The sequence below is a fragment of the Cherax quadricarinatus genome, chromosome 73 (assembly GCF_038502225.1).
Source record: "Cherax quadricarinatus isolate ZL_2023a chromosome 73, ASM3850222v1, whole genome shotgun sequence".
Taxonomy (NCBI): domain Eukaryota; kingdom Metazoa; phylum Arthropoda; class Malacostraca; order Decapoda; family Parastacidae; genus Cherax; species Cherax quadricarinatus.
This window is the reverse complement of record NC_091364.1, coordinates 4,181,855-4,199,997: the sequence shown is the minus strand read 5'-3', so window position 1 is coordinate 4,199,997 and position 18,143 is coordinate 4,181,855. Positions and strand designations below refer to the sequence as shown.

At 43.5% G+C, this 18,143-nt stretch overlaps 1 protein-coding gene across 1 annotated transcript; it reads left to right on the top strand.

Annotated features, from left to right (window-relative positions):
- Nucleotides 1-1,908: 1,908 nt before the first annotated feature.
- Nucleotides 1,909-7,225, top strand: LOC128701194 (vitelline membrane outer layer protein 1 homolog). Its single transcript, XM_053794792.2, has 6 exons — nt 1,909-2,038; nt 2,441-2,602; nt 3,275-3,375; nt 4,878-5,016; nt 5,654-5,809; nt 6,784-7,225. The coding sequence occupies exons 1-6, from the start codon at nt 1,909-1,911 to the stop codon at nt 6,921-6,923; spliced, it is 828 nt and encodes a 275-aa protein (XP_053650767.2). The 3' UTR covers nt 6,924-7,225.
- Nucleotides 7,226-18,143: the final 10,918 nt, after the last annotated feature.

The window sequence follows — 18,143 nt, the reverse complement described above, 5'->3', positions numbered from 1 at the left end:
CTAGCTCCCGTCTGCGGTCTTCTTTGCCCTTCCCCATTCTTGAAGATTGAGACACATTCATCACATTCCCCATTCTTCATGACTTTGCACTTGGTGGGGTTAAACTCCAGGAGCCAATTGCTGGACCAGGTCTGCAGCCTGTCCAGATCCCTTTGTAGTTCTGCCTGGTCCTCGTCCGATGGAATTCTTCTTATCAACTTCACATCATCTGCAAACAGGGAAACCTCGAAGTCTATTCCTTCCGTCATGTCGTTCACAAATACCAGAAACAGCCCTGGTCCTAGGACTGACCCCTGTGGGACCCCGCTGGTCACAGGAGCCCACTCTGACACCTCGCCACCTCGTGTGTGTGTGTGTGTGTGTGTGTGTGTGTGTGTGTGTGTGTGTGTGTGTGTGTGTGTGTGTGCGTGTGTGTGAATGTGCATGTGTGTACCTAGTTGCACTCACCTAGTTGTGGTTGCAGGAGACGAATCATAGCTCCTGGACCCGCCTCTTCACTGGTCGCTATTAGGTCACTCTTCCTGCTCCATGAGCTTTATCGTACCTCCTCTTAAAGCTATGTATGGATCCTGCCTCCACTACATCAGTCTCCACATTGTCCCACTTCCTGACAACTCTATGACTGAAGAAATACTTCCAAACATCCCTGTGACTCATCTGAGTTTTCAACTTCCAGATGTGACCCCTTGTTGTTGTGTCCCATCTCTGAAACATTCTGTTCCTATCCACCTTGTCAGTTCCTCTCAGTACTTTATACGTCGTTATCATGTCCCCTCTGTCCCTCCTGTCCTCCAGTGTCATCAGGTTGATTTCCCTAATCTTATCCTCGTAGGGCATACCTCTTACATCCGGGACTAGTCTTGTTAAAAGCTTTTGTACTTTTTCTAATTTCTTGACGTGTTTGACCTGTTATCTACCTACCTGGAGTCTACCTGGAGTCTACCTGGAGGGTATTCCGAGGATCAACGCCCCCGCTGCCTGGTCCATGACTAGGCCTCCCGGTGAATCAGGGCCTGATTCACTGATGACCGCACGTGGGTGGGCATGGGTTCTATACTGGCGCTGCATACTTTAATATAGGCCTGATGTACACGGTGTACAGTGTCTTCAATGATTCCTTAAGTTTGCCAGGCGCCCATATGCTGCAGCAGTTATTTGGTTGATGTACGCCTCAGGAGATGTGCTCGGTGTGATGCTCACCCCAAGAACAAAAGTATTCTTCATGCTACTCAGTTAGTGTGCAGGTGAATCTGCGACCTGAAGGGTCCTTAGGCAGTGGATAGGCCTCCCATTTTTATATTTATATAAAGAGGAAAACCTGTATTTGCCATTCAGCACAAGACGTGTTCCAGGCTCGATCCTCCGTCCACAGACTGCGAGGCAGAAACACTGTCACGTGTGTATCATCTGGGTATCTTTACTATGTAGACGTTTCGCCATCCAGTGGCTTTATCAATATACTAGGCGGACAGTGAGTCGGGTCGTCACTGTGGTCGTCCCCGGCATCGCTGACGGTCGTCTGCTCCTCTCCTCGCCTCTGAAGCTTATTCAGATCCATGGCGAAGAGCTATTGATTCTAACGAATTGGAACAACCCTTCCGTTCCTCTGACCAACTCTGAATACCAGCCATTCAGAAAACGTGAGTGCCAAGCACAAAGCAATAGAGAACTGTGTCTTCAGCAGCGTGTCAAGTGCCATCATTGTCTCTTCTTGCTGTGACACTGTGCCACAAATGGTCCTGCATACACTGAGAGGTGTATAAGTGTATATGTTCCGAGAGTTTACTTGAAATATCCTTGACTGATAAAATCCAAAAGCCGGTGCTAAAATTTCTGTTAAACGAAGCACCTAAAACAGGAAGAAGAAAAAGAAGAAAAGACAACGAAGGTCTCTCCCTTTTAAAGACAATGAAGACATCAGTCCTCACCTGCCTGGTGGTGCTCTGGGTATCATCAACTTGGACACTGGACACCAGGGTTTACCAGGGCGTCGCCTCCCACAGGCTTGAAGGCGACTTCCTCAGCATTGTGAGCTGTGGTAAGTGCACCTCGGGCCAATGTAACAGTTGTTTATACCCTTCAAGGGAAGGGAAGGGGGAGGGGAAGGGGACTTATGCCGTTAATGATAGTCCCGTTAATGATAGTTCTTTGATAAATGGAATTGAGTTACCATTTTCTTCCTTGGAGTAACCAGATCACTTCCCATTTCCCAGATGCTTTATAAATCATTATCCTTATAAATGTAAAGCCTTAAATTAAATATAATTTCAACAATTTATAATACAATAATAGGTTATTATTATTATTATTATTATTATTATTATTATTATTATTATTATTATTATTATTATTATTATTATTATTTAACCATTGCTTATGTGTAAATTGCCACTTTGATAATGACTAAATGAAGTTGAAGTTTTTTTTCGTTAATGTTCAGGGTACAGGTTTCATTGTGCTAGCTTGTGTCTGATGAGCACCCAGTGTGAGGCCTTCAACTGGGCCGTCAACACCTCCCTCAACAACTGTCAACTCATCCAGTATCCAGTAGCTGTTAGTCTCGTCCAGGACAAAGGCTATGATGTCTACATGGACAAGGAAGGTGAGTCAAGTTCATCCATGGGAAAGACTAGTTAGACTAGATAGTCATCCATGACCAATGATAATTAGCATATTTAGGAGAATTAGGTTAAATTAAACTATATTCATTGTAGCAAGGTCAGGGGGAATTGTTTATGTTAGTTTGATGCTAAATTTAATTTTTAACATTTTAAATTAAATATATCAAATGGGGATTATGCCTAAATTGATCATTTTGTCTTATATGGTGTAGTATACTGAGCCACAGAGCCTGAGCAAGTAGATAAAATAGTTTGGGAGAAAAATCTGAAGACGTCTCCTAGAATCCTTATGAATATTTTATTTCTCCTACCATTATATTGACACGTGTAATATACATATATATGTACATTTGTCAGTGCTCCATAATAACCCACATGGAGACAGAAACTCAGCAAATTAATTAGTCTGTATATTTCGACCCTATTCTGGGATCCTTTTCAGTAGAAGGGGGTCGAAATATACAGATCAATTGATATCTTAAGCTTCTGTTTCCGTATGGGCTATTATATATATATATATATATATATATATATATATATATATATATATATATATATATATATATATATATATATATATATATATATATATATATAACAGGTAACATATACTACTGATACTGTTCTAATTAGAGATGTTTCGCTTATAACAGTAGCGGTGCCAGTGAGGCAGAACGTCTATGGTGTTTGGGGCACCTGGTCGCAAGATATGATGTGTCAGGCTGGCAGCTATGTGTATGGTTACTCTGTGTGGGTAAGTGAAGGACTTGTGGAGGTGGAGTAAGGAAGATGCGCACACACACACACACACACACACACACACACACACACACACACACACACACACACACACACACACACACACACACACACACACACACGATATTCACTAACATCTTCAGATTTACCTACACATAAGACAAGTTACAATATACCTCTTGTTTTCACCTTTGTATGAGTGCTCTTTTTCCAGCAATTACAGTCTTACGATAATAATTAAATTATTATTAGTAGTTGTAATAATAATAATAATAATAATATATCTTTATTTCTATAAGTACATATACAAGGTGAGAGTAAGACACATGTGCAACATCTGGGTATCTTTATTGTAGACGTTTCGCCATCCAGTGGCTTTATCAATACAAATTCCAGGACATAACTTGAAGACAGTAGAACTATGTACAGAAGATGAGGTAATCAGTCCCTCAACCTAGGAGTAGGTGCGAACAGCACCATAGTCGTGGAGATTCTGAAGCAGAAGAAAGAATCCTGGCGCTTATATAGTAACGTCAGGTGAAGCAGACGAGGGCAAATTCACTGGTGGGCGGGATTCCCCAGTGGAAGTAGGTCCTTCCCAAAGAGATGGGTTAGTTGTAGTAGTAGTAGTTGTCGTAGTTGTGAAGGTTATGTACATGATTCTTTCTTCTGCTTCAGAATCTCCACGACTATGGTGCTGTTCGCACCTACTCCTAGGTTGAGGGACTGATTACCTCATCTTCTGTACATAGTTCTACTGTCTTCAAGTTATGTCCTGGAATTTGTATTGATAAAGCCACTGGATGGCGAAACGTCTACAATAAAGATACCCAGATGTTGCACATGTGTCTTACTCTCATCTTGTCGGTATTATATACCATTCGTACACAACATATACAAGGTATACAGACCATAGCTGATATCAGTGACATACTATTATATAGAAAGCCGCTTGTTATGCTCTCAGAGTATTTCGGGCAAATTAGGTCAGTTTTGTCCCAGGATGCGACCCACACCAGTCTACTAACACCCAGGTACCTATTTTACTGAAGGGTGTCCTGTGTGAAGCGAGAGCTCTTGCCACCAGGTCACGGGCCTAGTAGTAGTAGTAGCATATGCGTGGAGAAGAACTAAACCCGTAGGGTCTAGTGCCTTGGCTCATGAGCCTTTCCTCGATAAACGTAGACCATTTCGAGCTACGCTGGTTTAAACTAATCTTTAGTACGAGAAACTTTAACGAATAAAAAAGTTTAAAGTCATTATACTTTATTTTTGACCATGTAGAAATTAAAATATATACACAGTATGTCAGAATAAAGTGTCTTAATGTATTGTCATTATCCATATAAAAAAATCATACCGAAAGGTGCACTTTAATCCATGATTTAAGGCTTAGAATATTCATGACTGGTGAATAAGTTATCTGTAACTACAATGACTGTCTTGCGGTCGACAGGCTTTACACCCAATTAACATAACCTATTCTGTGTTTGGCAGTATGATTATTATGATGGGTCAAGCATGACGCCAGATGACTGTGGTGTGACTGGGGTGATGTTCCTGTGCAGGACCCAACAAGAAACTCCCTCCAAGAACTTTTCCTACAAACAGCTCATAGCTGCTGGCGTTCAAAAGGGTTAGTAGAGGCGCCTCTTCAGACTGTGTTGAGACTACTAGTTTTCCTAAGACCATAATAATGGAGGAACACTGCAGGTCTATTGGTCCATTCTTAGCTGGTCTTATTCAAATCCAACCTTTTTCACTCGAATATGTTTCTGGCTTATTTTTAAAGTTTCCCCAAATGAGGGATTTCATGACAGAAATTACTACAATTACAATCCCTACCTGAACTCTCTCCTTCCTCCACGTATTATCACTGCCACTCCCTTCACCTATTGCCACCATCATCTACTACCATAGCACACAGCTACAATATATTTAGAGAAAATGACAGTTTGTTGAATAAGCTCTTATTTTGACTACACTGCGACCTGATAAGATCTCTATCAAGTTATACGAAATATACAAAATACATTTAATATGTATACTGCAGGGAGTAAAGGAAGTAGGGAGGCGAATGGAGTGTGATGACTCTTGGGTCGGCAGGGCACTAAGAGAGGTATTTCTAATACTCAAATGTCATCTCCTCTGTTCATTTCACCTCTCTTCCACTTGCCGCACTCCCATTCGCCTCGCCTCCATTTGCCTCACCCCGCCTCCACTCTCCTCGCTTCCACTCGCCTCACCTATCATCATCCATCTCTGTTTCACAGACACAGTTACATGCAGCGTTGGAAACTTCATCCAAGACATCAAGATCAGGTTCGCGCCCCCGAAGGGAAGCAAGTTAGACGATGATGCCTTGAACAACGTCGAGTTTCGCTGCCAGGACAACACTGTACTGAACAGCATCGGTACTGTCACAGACAGTAGGTATCTACTTCCAACACACCATTGTACTCAGTAACATCAGGATAAAGACACATAATTCGCGACATTTATGAGAGAAAACGTTTCGCCAAGAGTGGCTAAGTAATTGATGAAGACACTCATGGCGAAAAGTACATAAATGTCCTTTAAAACAGCGTGTCCGTATCACCATACCATTTGCAGCCTAACCAGCTGTAGCACCTTCTTACACTATCGATTTCTCTCAGTCTCTGCCTTTATGAAGGAGACCTAATGCCGGTGAGGAGGTTCGTGACCCTGAAATCAAGCCTGATTACCTCCCATTACTCAATTGCTGTGAGGCCCTTACGAGTTTAGCATTTCCCAATGATTGTAAACAAATTTCCAAGCCTACATCTGTCTCCCATCCTTAATCATTCCATCTTAAAAATATCCTCCTTTATTTTCCAACTTGTTCCAATTCGTTAATTTCGACCTTGTCTAAGCCCAAAATGAGCTATCAGTTTAGGTTATTGGGAAACCAAAAACTGGTAATTTCAGGCGGAGGATATGTTTCAAGATATATAAACCTCGGCTAGAGAAAATGGGCATATTCTTTCAAAATATCCGAGCAACGTGAAAAAGCGGCTCTGTATATTACAGTGTATGAAAAATCTAGATTACGAAAGTACATAAATGCTACTTGCATATATTTGCAAAAAAGTTATAGATCAGTAAGGAAATTTTCGTGCCAAAATTAAAAGAAAGACTTCCAAAACGTTCTCAAAGATTTTTTTTTTTTAGATATTGTCACCGGGGTGGCTAGCATATCGTGCACCCCATAGCTATCCTGTGGATGGTAGTGGCTAGTTTTCTGTGCACACAATATCTATTTCGGGGACTAGAGCAAGAGCCTAAATATACACAAAACGACTAGAATGAATATTTGTACATTATTCTCAAATCTTTTATGTGCCACCCGGAAGTAGTGTGATAAGGCTGGTATCTTCGGCAGGTTCGACAGGGACCTGGAGTAACTGGACTTCGTGTGTACCAGGGACGGTCCTGTGTGGAGCCAGGGTCATGTACGAGGCCCTGGGACAGAGTGACAACACATGCTGTAATGAGATATTAATGCTATGCTGTTTCCTGTAGTGGCCACTTCCCAATATATATAGGTCGTGCCGAATAGGTAAAATTGGTCAGTTAGCAAGAATTCATTTAAAATTAAGTCCTTACTAAAATTTTCTATAAAACATATATATTTTTTTCTTTTATGTTAATGTAAAAATTAATAATTTTGTACCAAAAGAACCTTACAAAACTTACCTAACCTTATTATAAAAAGCGTAATTTAATTTAGCCTAACCCAACTAAATGTATTTTAGATAAGTTTACAGTAATTTAATAACAAACAAACACAATGAAATATATTTTTTTTGTTAGGTTCGGAATGATTTTTGTGAAATTATTGAATGCACAAATTTTCGCTTGCCTTATTTGGCATTGCTATTTAAGCCAAAATCACAAGTTTTTTACCTATTCGGCACGACATTCATTATATATATATATATATATATATATATATATATATATATATATATATATATATATATATATATATATATATATATATATATTATTATCACACTGGCCGATTCCCACCAAGGCAGGGTGGCCCGAAAAAGAAAAACTTTCACCATCATTCACTCCATCACTGTCTTGCCAGAAGGGTGCTTTACACTACAGTTTTTAATCTGCAACATTAACACCCCTCCTTCAGAGTGCAGGCACTGTACTTCCCATCTCCAGGACGCAAGTCCGGCCTGCCGGTTTCCCTGAACCCCTTCATAAATGTTACTTTGCTCACACTCCAACAGCACGTCAAGTATTAAAAACCATTTGTCTCCATTCACTCCTATCAAACACGCTCACGCATGCCTGCTGAAAGTCCAAGCCCCTCGCACACAAAACCTCCTTTACCCCCTCCCTCCAACCTTTCCTAGGCCGACCCCTACCCCGCCTTCCTTCCACTACAGACTGATACACTCTTGAAGTTATTCTGTTTCGCTCCATTCTCTCCACATGTCCGAACCACCTCAACAACCCTTCCTCAGCCCTCTGGACAACAGTTTTGGTAATCCCGCACCTCCTCCTAACTTCCAAACTACGAATTCTCTGCATTATATTCACACCACACATTGCTCTCAGACATGACATCTCCACTGCCTCCAGCCTTCTCCTCGCTGCAACATTCATCACCCATGCTTCACACCCATATAAGAGCGTTGGTAAAACTATACTCTCATACATTCCCCTCTTTGCCTCCAAGGACAAAGTTCTTTGTCTCCACAGACTCCTAAGTGCACCACTCACCCTTTTCCCCTCACCCTTTTCTTATATATATATATATATATATATATATATATATATATATATATATATATATATATATATATATATATATATATATATATATATATATATATATATATAAGAACATAAGAATGGAGGAACACTGCAGAAGGCCTACTGGCACATACAAGGCAGGTCCTTGTCTTAAGTAAGACACATGGGCAACAGGCAACAGTTAGGCAACTTTATTTCGAAAAGTTTCGCCTAACTGCCAACCTGTCGGTATTATATACCACTTTGCCACTCCGTCAGACACCGCAACACAAAGGCATCCCGGTACAGAAGAGAAGACACCCCGGACAACTCCTTCAAGTGAGAATCGTTTGACTCGAGAGGGACGCGACCTCTCAGTGACTACATTCTCTCTTCTACCAGCCTGCACCCCTCCTTCCGACAGCATAAGTCTCGCTTATTTCTTCAGATTGTTTCAGACCACAGAACAGAACTCCACTCCAGGTAGAGAGACCGAGAACCTCAAATCTACGACTTAAAGGGTGGACCGATTACATCGTCTTCACATCTCCATCGCTCCCGCCCACCTTCTGCACTCGACTGAAGAAGGCCACTGTGTAGGCGAAACGCTTCGGAACAAAGTTGCCTAACTGTTGCCCATGTGTCCCACCCACCAACCTGTCGGTACCGTATGCCATTTTGACATTCAGTAGGCCTGCCGGCCCACACTAGGCAGGTCCCCCACAATCCATCCCACCAGCAGAATACATGCCCACCCCAATTTTCAATGCTACCCAAGCAACAAGAACATAAGAAAGGAGGAACACTGCAGAATAAACAGTACCCAAGCAATTAGCGTTGACAATATATATATATATACTATATATATATATATATATATATATATATATATATATATATATATATATATGTCGTTTTGGTTTAATCGTTACTGACTACTCCTTATTGAAAATAGAACTGGCAAACTGAACATAGCACAATATTAGCATCGTATAACCTGAACACGAATGTAAACAAACCACGGAACGGGTGGGGTTTGAACCTATGGCAAGCGAATTTCACGACTCACAATGGATTTGAATCCCACCAGTTCCGTGTTTCGCAGAACTGAAAATTGTATATCTGTATGTGGCAAATCCTTTTTGGCAACCTTATTCATTAATTGCTTTGATGTGTTGAAAAGACAAAACACTCCTTATTAGTGTTTGAGTATCTGCGATACACTGCAAATCAAAGTTATCTGGAATCTTGGATTAATTTGTCATAGATGCGTTTGAGTTTACCCGAGAATTGCGTGCTATTTAAAAGTTTAGTGCTGGCCATGGTTATTTGTTTGTCAATAGATGTGTTACCTAGAAAGAAGCTCCACCCCTTCCCCAGCGTTGTATGACCCTAGTGGGTTTAGCGCTTCTTCTTTTGATTATAATAATCCAATCTTTCGTATGAAAACAGTTACAAAACACGACCGTGAAGAATATTAACTTACAGTACAGTGGTTGGAACACTTCACCAGGAACCTTCACTTATGACGACGTTTCACTCGATCCTGGACCACTGTCAAATCGCAATGGTCCAGCAGGGACCGAGACGTCGCCCTAAGGTTCCTCTCCCAAGTATGGAATTTTGTTTAATTGAAATACAACGGTCGCAGTATACAGAGGTGTGTATTTCCTTATGCATACACTTCAGAGTTTACTTAAATACCTACTTGACGTAGGTGTACTTGACATAGGTGTACTGTAGGTGCACTTGACGTAGGTGCACATGACGTACATGTAGGTATAACTGACGTAGGTGCACTTGACGTAGGTGCACTTGACGTAGGTGCACTTCACGTAGGTGCACTTGCAGCAATAATGATCCTAGTGCAGTCAGTAAGCCTTAAATTTTTCGAACTAAAACAAGGTTGAATGCTTTTTGACATCATTATCTCAAGTATGTGAAGCCAAAACACGGAAAGCCACAGTCAAAATCAATTTCACTGTTCAGGGGAAGGGAAGGGCTGCCTTGATGACGTTGAAGGGCTCTTAATCTACTCCACCCTTCCTTGCATCGAACCTGATTACTTCACATTCCCATACAGTAATAATCAAACTCTTTTATTACGCTTTCTGAACTTCCTAGGTCTTATTATCTGCTATCTTAAAGGAAGTAGCGGGTGTGATATATATGGGTGTTGCTATTATATTTAAGAAAAAGCGATAAAATCATAAGGATCATGCAGGGCCTGTGGATTCGATCAAATTTGATCACAGGAAAGGTGGGTATAATTATCCAGAATTAGGCAACATGCAAAACAACCACTGTGAAAAAAACAGTGAACTTCCAAGAGTTTTCGTGATTTCTCACATTATCACAGGTCTTTGATAATGTGAGAATTCATGAATGCGATTCGAAGTTTAATAATTTTTTCACAGTGGTGGCTTTGCATATTATGATATCACCTGTTTACTGTGATGTTATTGCATAGACAGTATATACACTGACTGACTACCTACAGTCAGCCAAAATACCCAGAGCTCACCGCGTGTAGATGGCTGCTCCTCCAGTTGCTGTAACAAGTTGTAAGTAAAATATCATAACAGTCTTGTATCTTTATTTCCTATGGTGATACATTCCCCTAGTGGGCGAAACGTTTCCTTAATAAAGTGTTCTTAGTGTCTTTACTTCCCGGTCCTGTTCTTTTAAGTCACCCCCCTCCTTAAAAATTCAGCAATAAACTACACTTGGGAGAGAAACGTTGTAACGACGTTTCGATCCGTCCTGAACCACTGTCAGGTCACAGGTGCGACAGGAGAAAGAAGACCAGAAGGCAGTGTGCGAGGGGGTGGAGGTAAGAGAGTAGTAGTAATAGTAATAGTAACAGTAGTAATAGTAATAGCAGTAATAATAATAGTTAATAGTAATAGTGGTAGTAATAGTAGTAGTAACAATAATAGTAATAGTAGTAGTAATAGTAATAGCAGAAATAGTAGTAGTAGTAGAAGATTATTAGAGATTAGATTTAGATTTTGCCGCCGAAGTAGCTAGTTTATTGTGCATCCCATATCCATCCTGTGGACGGTAGCACAAGAGCATATGGATACACAAAAGGCCTAGAAACTAGACCCCAAAAAGGTTAACAGGTGCACATATGGATTTATATCTACATAGCTACAGTTCACTTATAAACGTAGAAGTGGTATCTGTCAGCAAAATTAGCGACGGACGCTGTCCAGATGACTCAGTTATCGTCGTTGTTGGGAATAAACTTGCGCATGGTAGCCAGGTCACCGTGGGTCAGCGGGCCTCCATTGGTATACTCTTCATCGTTGACGTGGGCCGTCCTCTTCAAGGGGGGCTCCTTGGCGTGGTGAAGAGGCTCTTGGTCTGAGGAATTTGACCTGTCGGTCTTCTTCCTCAGACCGAACCTAATTACCCCCCAATCTCCCCTCCCCTATCCCATCCTCCCCTTCTTCCCTTTTTTCCATTCCTCCTCCTCCTCCCCACCCCTCCCTTTTGCCCTTCCTCTTTTTGGCCTTTGGGATTTCTCCCACAGGCGCACTAGTTCCTAGGTAGGGGAAAGGACACCGGGGTCCATCTCATTCCGATGAGGTTCTTGGCGGTGGCGTAGTTTGCCGTGGAATCTGGATCGCCTGGGGATGTCCCGATCCCTCTCCGGTATCCCGGAGTAGCTTTGGGTGTCTTTCGGGCGACGGGTGTATCTCTGGAAGCCACCTTTCGGATTCCGGGGGTGGTGGCCTAAGGAGGTATGCTTTGTGGTGGATATCCGGCTGCCCTCTCTTTTGTCCACCGCGGTAGCTCGGCAGATGTGAGGTTGTTGTCCCGGATTGCTGGTTTACTGGCATGAAGGGCAGGGTATGGCACGGGTTCCATGCTGCATCTGCGCTACTAGCGGTGCTGAGGTCCTCTTGGGCGTGGAGGGAGATTTCCGGCCCTTTCATTCCTCCTGGGAACTATTCCTCCCTGCTCCCCCCTTTTTTATTTTTTTTTTATTTTTATTTTCTTTTCTTCTTTCTTTTTTTTCTTAAAAACAAAAAGCAAAGGAGTAACCTAACCATGGAGAACCCAATCCATGAACCCACTACCCCCGGGCCCCTTCTTGATACCGCACCCCCATTCTGACCCTGCCTTGTGTTTAGACCACTCTTTGGACACTCCTGATGCCCCTGTACCTAGTGCTGGTGATGTTTCCTCACCCGCTTCAGGTACCGGGGCTTCGACTGACTCCTTTGATTTGTCTGAACTCCGCTCTCCTTTGACTATGCTTCCGGCTTCTCCCTCTACAGTACGGCAATTTTCGAATTGCCCGCCCATTTCACGCCGGACCAACTCCGGTCCTACTCCTAAACGCCAACGTCAATCTCCTGATGATGCTCCTTCGTTACCTTCCCATTCTACTCGGAAAAGACCGACACGTCAAGCACTCCCTCTCCACGCTCAGTTTTGGACCACACAATGGACTAAATTCTTTACTTTAAGACCGACTTCTTCTTCTGCCTACCTTTCTGACCATAGTATTGGCAAAGCGCTCCTGCGTCATGTTGGTAGAGATATTTCATTTCATGCTCTCAAGAGCGGTACGCACATCGTCACTGTCCAGAATGCTACCCAAGCTCATGATCTTTCTCTCCTTTCGAATATCGATACTACTACTATCACTATTGAAAAACATCTTTCTCTCAATTCTTGTAGTGGTACTGTCATTCTGCCCCATACCATAGTCTTACACTGCAACAGTGTAGAAATTGCTGGCGTTTTGGTCACCCAGCGAAATATTGCAGATCTATGGCCGAATGCCCAGTCTGTGGTGCCGACGACCATTCTAATACATCTTGCAGTCAACCTCCATCTTGCCTTAATTGTAATGAAGATCACCCTTCGTACCCCCGCCGTTGTCAGGTCTACTTAAATGAAAGTGAAATTCGTTGCGTCAAAGAGGCAGAAGGTCTCCCTTCTGCTATGGCAGTTACTCATCTCTGCCTCCAAGGGAGACTACCCCGTGTTTCTTATTCTCGTGTTTCCAAACATCCCCCCACTTCTGGAGTCCCATCTTCTGCAGCCTCCTCTGTTGTTACCCCTCCCATAGCCACTCCGGCATCTAATCCTTTTGCTGTCCTTGGCTCTGATGTCCCGACTACAACTCAGTCTCTCACATCTTCGCGTCCTTCCTCACAAGCCCCAGTATCGACAAGACCTCGTACGACACCTAATACCAATCGCCCCTCTACTTCTCAGAAGTCCAAAAAATCCACATTACTCAAATCTTCTTTGCCCCTTCCTTCCCTTCTTCCACCTCCACACTTTACCTTTCCAGTCTCTGTACCTAGTTCTTCCCCTCTCTCTGGCTCTATTACAAGTGTGGAGATTCACCCTCCTCCTCGTACTATGCCTTCCACCCCTGTCCCCTCCCAAGTTTCTCCCTCTTCTGCCACCTCCCAAGTTTCTGCCTCTTCTGTCCCCCCCCACACTTCATCTCCAGTCCCTTACACTCTTCCCTCCCCCTCTACTTTGGTACAGTCCATTACTGTCCCAATCTTTACTCACCCTCCTCCTTCTATCTCCAATATGGTCTCCCATACATCTTTGAATTCAGAAACACTTGAAGCCATTTCAGAATATATTGCAGAGACTAAACCTTCAATGGACACTGATTCACTTCCTGTTCCTTCTCTTCCCTCTCCTCCATCTTCACAACCCCATTCTTCGCAACGCTCCGTTCCTTCGCTGCTTGAACGTCTTCCAATGCCACCACACGTTGACTTTTCTAACCCCTCTAGTCTGTAGGTGCCTTTACCTACAGATTCCTGGTATTTTCTTCATCGCCAATCATGGCCTATTTACAGTGGAATATCCGTGGCCTCAGGGGTAATCGGGGTGAGCTTCAGATGTTGCTTTCCAGGTTTTCCCCTGTTGGTGCTTGCTTACAAGAACCAAAATTTCACTCGGCTGTTTTCCAACCTATCTCAGGCTATAATTTATTGCATTCTTCGGATCTTTTCTCAGATGGGACCTTTAATGAAAGTGCCATTCTTCTACGCAATGATATTCCATACTGTCAACTATTTGTCCATACCTCGCTGCATTACACTGCAGCCCGTATCCACTTGAATAAGTGGTTTACAATATGTTCTTTATATCTCTCTCCTTCTCGAGCATTTTCTATCCCAGACTTTGCCTTTCTTGTTTCATCCTTACCACCACCACTTCTGTTACTTGGTGATTTTAATGCCCACCATTTCCTCTGGGGGGGGGTCTCATTGTGACTCAAGTGGCGTCCAGTTGGAGGCTTTTCTCGCCTCTCACCCCCTCCATGTTTTAAATACAGGTACTCCCACCCATTTTGATCCTCGTACTCATACTCTCTCTTGCATCGATCTATCAGTCTGCTCTTCCTCCACTGCACTAAACTTCACCTGATCTGTTCTACCGGACTTACATGACAGCGATCATTTTCCAATCATTCTTACTTCTCCTTCCTATTCACCACCTTTCTGTAGCCCTCACTGGCAATTTGATCGGGCAAATTGGGATCTTTACTCACACCTCACTGCTTTTAGTGAGGTTCCTTCTTCATCCTCCATTGATGAGCTCCTGCACCTCTTCTCGACGTCATTTTATACCGCAGCTTCTCATTCTATACCCCAAACCTCAGGCAGGCATTCTCAGAAGTGCGTGCCTTGGTGGTCTCCTGCTTGTGCTCGTGCAGTACGTTTGAAACGCGCTGCATGGGGCAGGTACCGGTACAATAGAACCGCTGAGAGACTTCTTGATTTTAAGCAGAAGCATGCGATCGCTCGTCGTGTCATCCGTGAAGCTAAGCGCACTTGTTGGCGAAACTATGTTTCCACCATCACCTCTGCTTCTTCTATGAGTGCAGTCTGGAAAAAAGTGAGGAAATTGAGTGGTAAATACTCTCCTGACCCGGCTCCTGTTCTACGGGTCGCTGGTGTTGATGTAGTAAACCCTCTCAACGTTGCCATTGAACTTGGCACACATCTGGTCCGTATTTCCCGGGGGCTCCATCTATGCCCCTCGTTTCTTTCCTCAAAGTCTGCCAGAGAGTTAGTACCCTTGGACTTTTCTTCTCTCAGAGAAGAACAGTATAATGTGCCTTTTACACTTCAAGAACTAGAGGCAACGCTCTCAGCTTGCCGATCATCGGCAGCTGGGCCTGACGACATTCATATTCGTATGTTACAACATTTACATCGGTCAGCCCTTGTAGTCCTCTTACACCTCTTCAATCTTATTTGGGCACAAGGAGTTCTTCCCCAGCTGTGGAAATCTGCCATTGTTCTCCCTTTCCGCAAACCGGGTACTACAGGACATGATACCTCCCACTATCGTCCCATCGCTCTTACTAGTGCAGTTTGCAAAGTGATGGAACGTCTCGTAAATCGACGTTTAATGTGGTATTTAGAGACACACAACAGTCTCTCCGCTAGTCAATATGGCTTTCGTAAGGGTCGTTCTACCATAGACCCCTTACTACTCTTGGATACGTATGTTCGTAATGCCTTTGCGAATAATCACTCAGTTATTGCCATATTTTTTGACCTTGAGAAGGCATATGACACAACTTGGAGGTATAATATTTTGGCCCAGGCCCATTCCTTAGGCCTCCGAGGCAATCTACCATCCTTCCTTAAGAACTTTTTAACTGACAGACATTTCCGTGTTCGAGTCAATAATGTTCTTTCCCCGGACTTCGTCCAAGCTGAAGGTGTCCCTCAGGGATGTGTTCTAAGCACAACACTTTTCCTCCTTGCTATAAATGATTTAGCCTCTGTTCTTCCATCCAATATTTGGTCATCACTCTATGTTGATGACTTTGCTATTGCTTGTGCAGGCGCTGACTGTCATCTCATTGCAGTTTCTCTCCAGCATGCGGTCGACCGTGTTTCCACTTGGGCCACCACGCATGGGTTTAAATTTTCAAGTACCAAAACTCACCAAATTACTTTCACTAGACGCTCTGTCATCTCCGATCATCCTTTGTATCTCTATGGCTCCCGTATCCCCGAACGTGATACAGTCAGGTATCTATATTATGAAACGTTTCGCCTACACAGTAGGCTTCTTCAGTCAAGTACAGAAAAGTTGATAGAAGCAGAAGATACTGAAGACGATGTAATCAGTCCATCACCCTTAAAGTTTTGAGGTGGTCAGTCCCTCAGTCTGGAGAAGAGCATTGTTCCATAGTATGAAACAATATCAGTCAGGTTTCTAGGCCTTCTCTTTGACTGTAGGTTATCCTGGAAACCTCACATTACCTCTCTAAAGGCAACTTGTCACAGCCGGCTAAACCTTCTTAAAACCCTTGCTCATCTTTCCTGGGGAGCTGATCGTCGAACTCTGCTTCGTCTACATTCAGCCCTCGTTTTATCGAAACTCGATTATGGTGACCAGATTTATTCTGCGGCCTCTCCTGCTACTCTCTCTAGCCTTAACTCTATCCATCACCAAGGATTACGTTTGTGCCTTGGTGCTTTTCGCTCTTCCCCTGTTGAGAGCCTCTATGCAGAAGCAAATGTTCCATCCTTGTCTGATCGCCGTTATGCCCATTGCCTTCGCTACTATGTACGCTCTCACGATCTCCACAATCCTTCCGTTTATAGAATGGTCACCGATATTAGTAGACATTATTCGTTCGCCGCCCCTGTTTGCTCCGTCCCTTTTCTCTTCGCCTACATTCACTCTTGTCTTCCCTTCAGTTACCACCTTTATATGTTCATTAGCATCTCACTTTTCCCTACCCCCCTGGGAAGTTCCAGCTGTTCGGGTCTGTTCTTTCTCACTCCCTTGCTCGAAAGCTCATCTGCCTACGGTGGCTTCCCGCTCTCTTTTTCTTGATCACTTCCACTCCCATTCTCATGCCACCGCTGTGTACACAGATGGCTCTAAGTCTTCAGACGGCGTCGGATTCGCAGCAGTGTTTCCGGACAGCGTCGTGCGGGGGCATTTACTATCTTCGGCTAGCATTTTTACTGCTGAACTGTATGTCATTCTTGCAGCACTTATTCGTATCGCATCTATGCCTGTGTCATCATTTGTGGTAGTCTCAGACTCCCTTAGTGCTCTACAGGCTATACGAAAATTTGATACATCTCACCTCCTAGTTCTCCGTATCCAACTTTGGCTACGTCGTATCTCTACAAAGCATAAAGATATTGTTTTTTGTTGGGTCCCTGGTCATGTCGACGTACAGGGCAATGAACAGGCAGACACTGCTGCGCGGTCAGCAGTACATGACCTACCAATTTCCTATAGAGGTGTTCCATTTCTGGACTATTTTGCTGCAATAGCTACCCACCTTCACGCCCGTTGGCAACAACGTTGGTCAACTCTGCTTGGTAACAAACTTCATTCTATTAAACCGAGCATAGGTTACTGGCCGTCTTCTTGTCATCAGTGCCGTGGTTGGGGGACCACTCTCTCCCGTCTTCGCATTGGCCACACTCGTCTTACTCACGGGTATCTCATGGAGAGGCACCCTGTACCTCTCTGTGAGCAGTGTCAAGTTCCAGTATCGATTAGCCACATTCTGTTAGACTGCCCTCTCTATCAACGAGCACGCAGAATTTACCTCCAACGCCGTCTTCGTTCTACTACTCTCTCTTTACCTTCCCTTCTTGCTGATGGACCCTCCTTTAATCCTGACTCTCTCATTGACTTCTTGACAACGACTGATTTACTCCACAAACTCTGATGATGATACCTTATGCACTCCCCTCAGCCCTTTCTAACTCAGTCTCTTGCTGCCATTTACCCTTTCACCATCCACTGCTCCGCTGTTATCCGTAACCTATTACTCATTCACCTCCCTTTTGCCACCTGATGCCCTCACTTCCTTCCTGCCCTGCAGCGCTGTATAGCCCTTGTGGCTTAGCGCTTCTTTTTGATTATAATAATAATAATGACGTGGGCCGTGTGGGGCAACCTGCAACAAGATGCAACGTCAACATATGTTCAATATGTACGTTT

Bases quoted from the DNA above. Each gene is read 5' to 3' on its own strand.
- LOC128701194 (XM_053794792.2), top strand. From the start codon at position 1,909: ATGAAGACATCAGTCCTCACCTGCCTGGTGGTGCTCTGGGTATCATCA. The intron at 2,039-2,440 runs GTAAGTGCACCT...GTTAATGTTCAG, and splicing joins CCTCAGCATTGTGAGCTGTG to GGTACAGGTTTCATTGTGCT. The intron at 5,017-5,653 runs GTTAGTAGAGGC...TCTGTTTCACAG, and splicing joins AGCTGCTGGCGTTCAAAAGG to ACACAGTTACATGCAGCGTT.